The sequence below is a fragment of the Sinocyclocheilus grahami genome, unplaced genomic scaffold, assembly GCF_001515645.1.
Source record: "Sinocyclocheilus grahami isolate Dianchi unplaced genomic scaffold, SAMN03320097.WGS_v1.1 scaffold302.1, whole genome shotgun sequence".
Classification (NCBI taxonomy): Eukaryota; Metazoa; Chordata; class Actinopteri; order Cypriniformes; family Cyprinidae; genus Sinocyclocheilus; species Sinocyclocheilus grahami.
Window position 1 is genome coordinate 1,865,463 of NW_015505481.1, and position 1,918 is coordinate 1,867,380.

A 1,918-nucleotide genomic window follows, 5' to 3' on the forward strand; every position below is an offset into this window, starting at 1 on the left:
GCGAGAATAAAAGTTACTCCTCCTTTCTTTGCGTGAACATTTGGGCAGTGTTATGCAAATCTTCCCACATAGTGAGGTAGATATGTGGGGGCGTGTTCGAACGAGCTGTTTTAGGTAGGTGTGGCTGACTCTTAACTTTTATAAAGAATATCTCTTTGGATTTGAGACTTTAGTCTTTGCAACTTTACAGATCTTCTTTATCCACCAAGAGCTTGTAACACTCCAAAGAGAAAGGAAAAATTGAAATTGCATCATATGACCCCTTTAATTTTGTTTTGTGACCTATTGACCAAATAAAAAAAATTCTAGTCTAATTTGCAATAACAATGACTATTATTAGTGAGTTTAGTCAAAAATCTGTTGTGGAAGGCAATACAATAAAAAAAAAAAACAGTAAACATGGTTCATCTTAACTAGCTCTACTTCTACAGCAAATTGTATTTCACGAATGTACAAATTACAGTCAATCAACTTTTTACATGAAACTGGCAAGTTGTTTTAATTTAGAAATATTATAAACAGTATGGATAATTTGAACAAAGCCTTCATTAAATGTTTACCAATATACTATTTTTAAGCAATTCTATGTTGTTGTCTAAAAAGCAAAAAAAAAACAAAAAAAAACTAAAGATGCAGAAGAATGCATTAACGAAGGGCATTTTATAATAATACAAAATAATACAAGTCATAATTGTTTTTATTTATTCATTTTAATTGTGATTTTTAAATGTATAAACGAATTAGACGTTTATATACATTATACATAATGTGTGCATCATACATTATAATGGCACAATGTTTTAAACACAGTGACACACACATACTCATAAGCAGAAGATCCAACACACACCATCTAAATGTCGGCTTCACGAGGACGTGCGTGACCGGTACTCCCACAATTCAACTCGGCGCGCGCGCGAAAGCTGCCTGAGGTAAACAACAGAAGAGTGCAGCTCGCTGACAGACCTAGAGTCTAGACCGAGGAAGCAATGAGCACAAAAGACAGTGCTGGTACGCGATGCTTCTCATGCTTACACTACTGAACATGTTATGCCTTCATTTTGTTGTGATTTCATAAATGATAACGTTATAGTACAACACAACAATCAGCTATGCTACACCAGATTTCCACCTTTGTCTCCCACACAGGTGTCGCACAGATCCTCGCTTACCTGAATGAGAAAAACAGACCCTATAGTGCTCAGGATGTCTTTACAAACCTACAGAAGCAGTGTGGTCTGGGTAAAACGGTAAAAAGCAACATTACATTTCAGGTTTAAAACGTTCTGCTTTGATGACATCTGTCCAGTGTGTGATAATACAAGAGCTCTTTGTGGTGTTCACCGCCGGTGTGTTAAATGTTTAATATTACAGTTTGTATACAGAGTGTGTTATGTTATATGATTTTGTGATATTAAACGCCTTTATTTTCTCAGGCTGTGGTCAAAGCAATGGAGCAGCTGGCCCAGGAGGGAAAGATTCAAGAGAAAGTCTATGGAAAGCAGAAGATCTACTTTGCAGATCAGGTTGGTCTGATTAGGAGGGAGACAGTTTGCTGTTAATATGAAGAGAACTGGTGTTGGGTAGTCAGCCTGACAGATGTCCTTTCTAACGCTTCAGTCTCAGTTTGCGGATGTGAGTGATGCTGAACTTAAGGAGATGGATGCTCGTGTTGCAGAACTCGGTGCTGAAGTACAGACCATCTCACAGAGCTGCAGGCAGCTGGATACAGGTGTGCACTGCTGGGGAAAGACGTGTGGTTTGAACTTGTGCACACAGACTGTTTGTATTTGATAAAAAGTTCATCTTTTTGCCCTCAGAACTGAAGGAGCTGAACAGCTCATTAACCACAGCAGAGATGAAGGCACAGATCCAGGAGCTGCAGGCAGAGTGCTCTGGGTACAGAGAGAGGCTGGAT

The 1,918-nt window shown here is 38.6% G+C and overlaps 1 protein-coding gene across 1 annotated transcript in view; it reads left to right on the top strand.

The window, feature by feature from the left end:
- The first annotated feature begins 868 nt into the window (after positions 1–868).
- Positions 869–1,918, top strand: part of LOC107601296 (homologous-pairing protein 2 homolog) — a 7,220-nt gene continuing 6,170 nt past the window's right edge. The window contains exons 1-5 of the mRNA XM_016293441.1: positions 869–1,011; positions 1,150–1,250; positions 1,437–1,526; positions 1,621–1,732; positions 1,821–1,911. Coding sequence (XP_016148927.1) covers positions 990–1,011; positions 1,150–1,250; positions 1,437–1,526; positions 1,621–1,732; positions 1,821–1,911 — 416 coding nt within the window. The 5' untranslated portion in view covers positions 869–989. The remainder of the gene's footprint in view (positions 1,012–1,149; positions 1,251–1,436; positions 1,527–1,620; positions 1,733–1,820; positions 1,912–1,918) is intronic.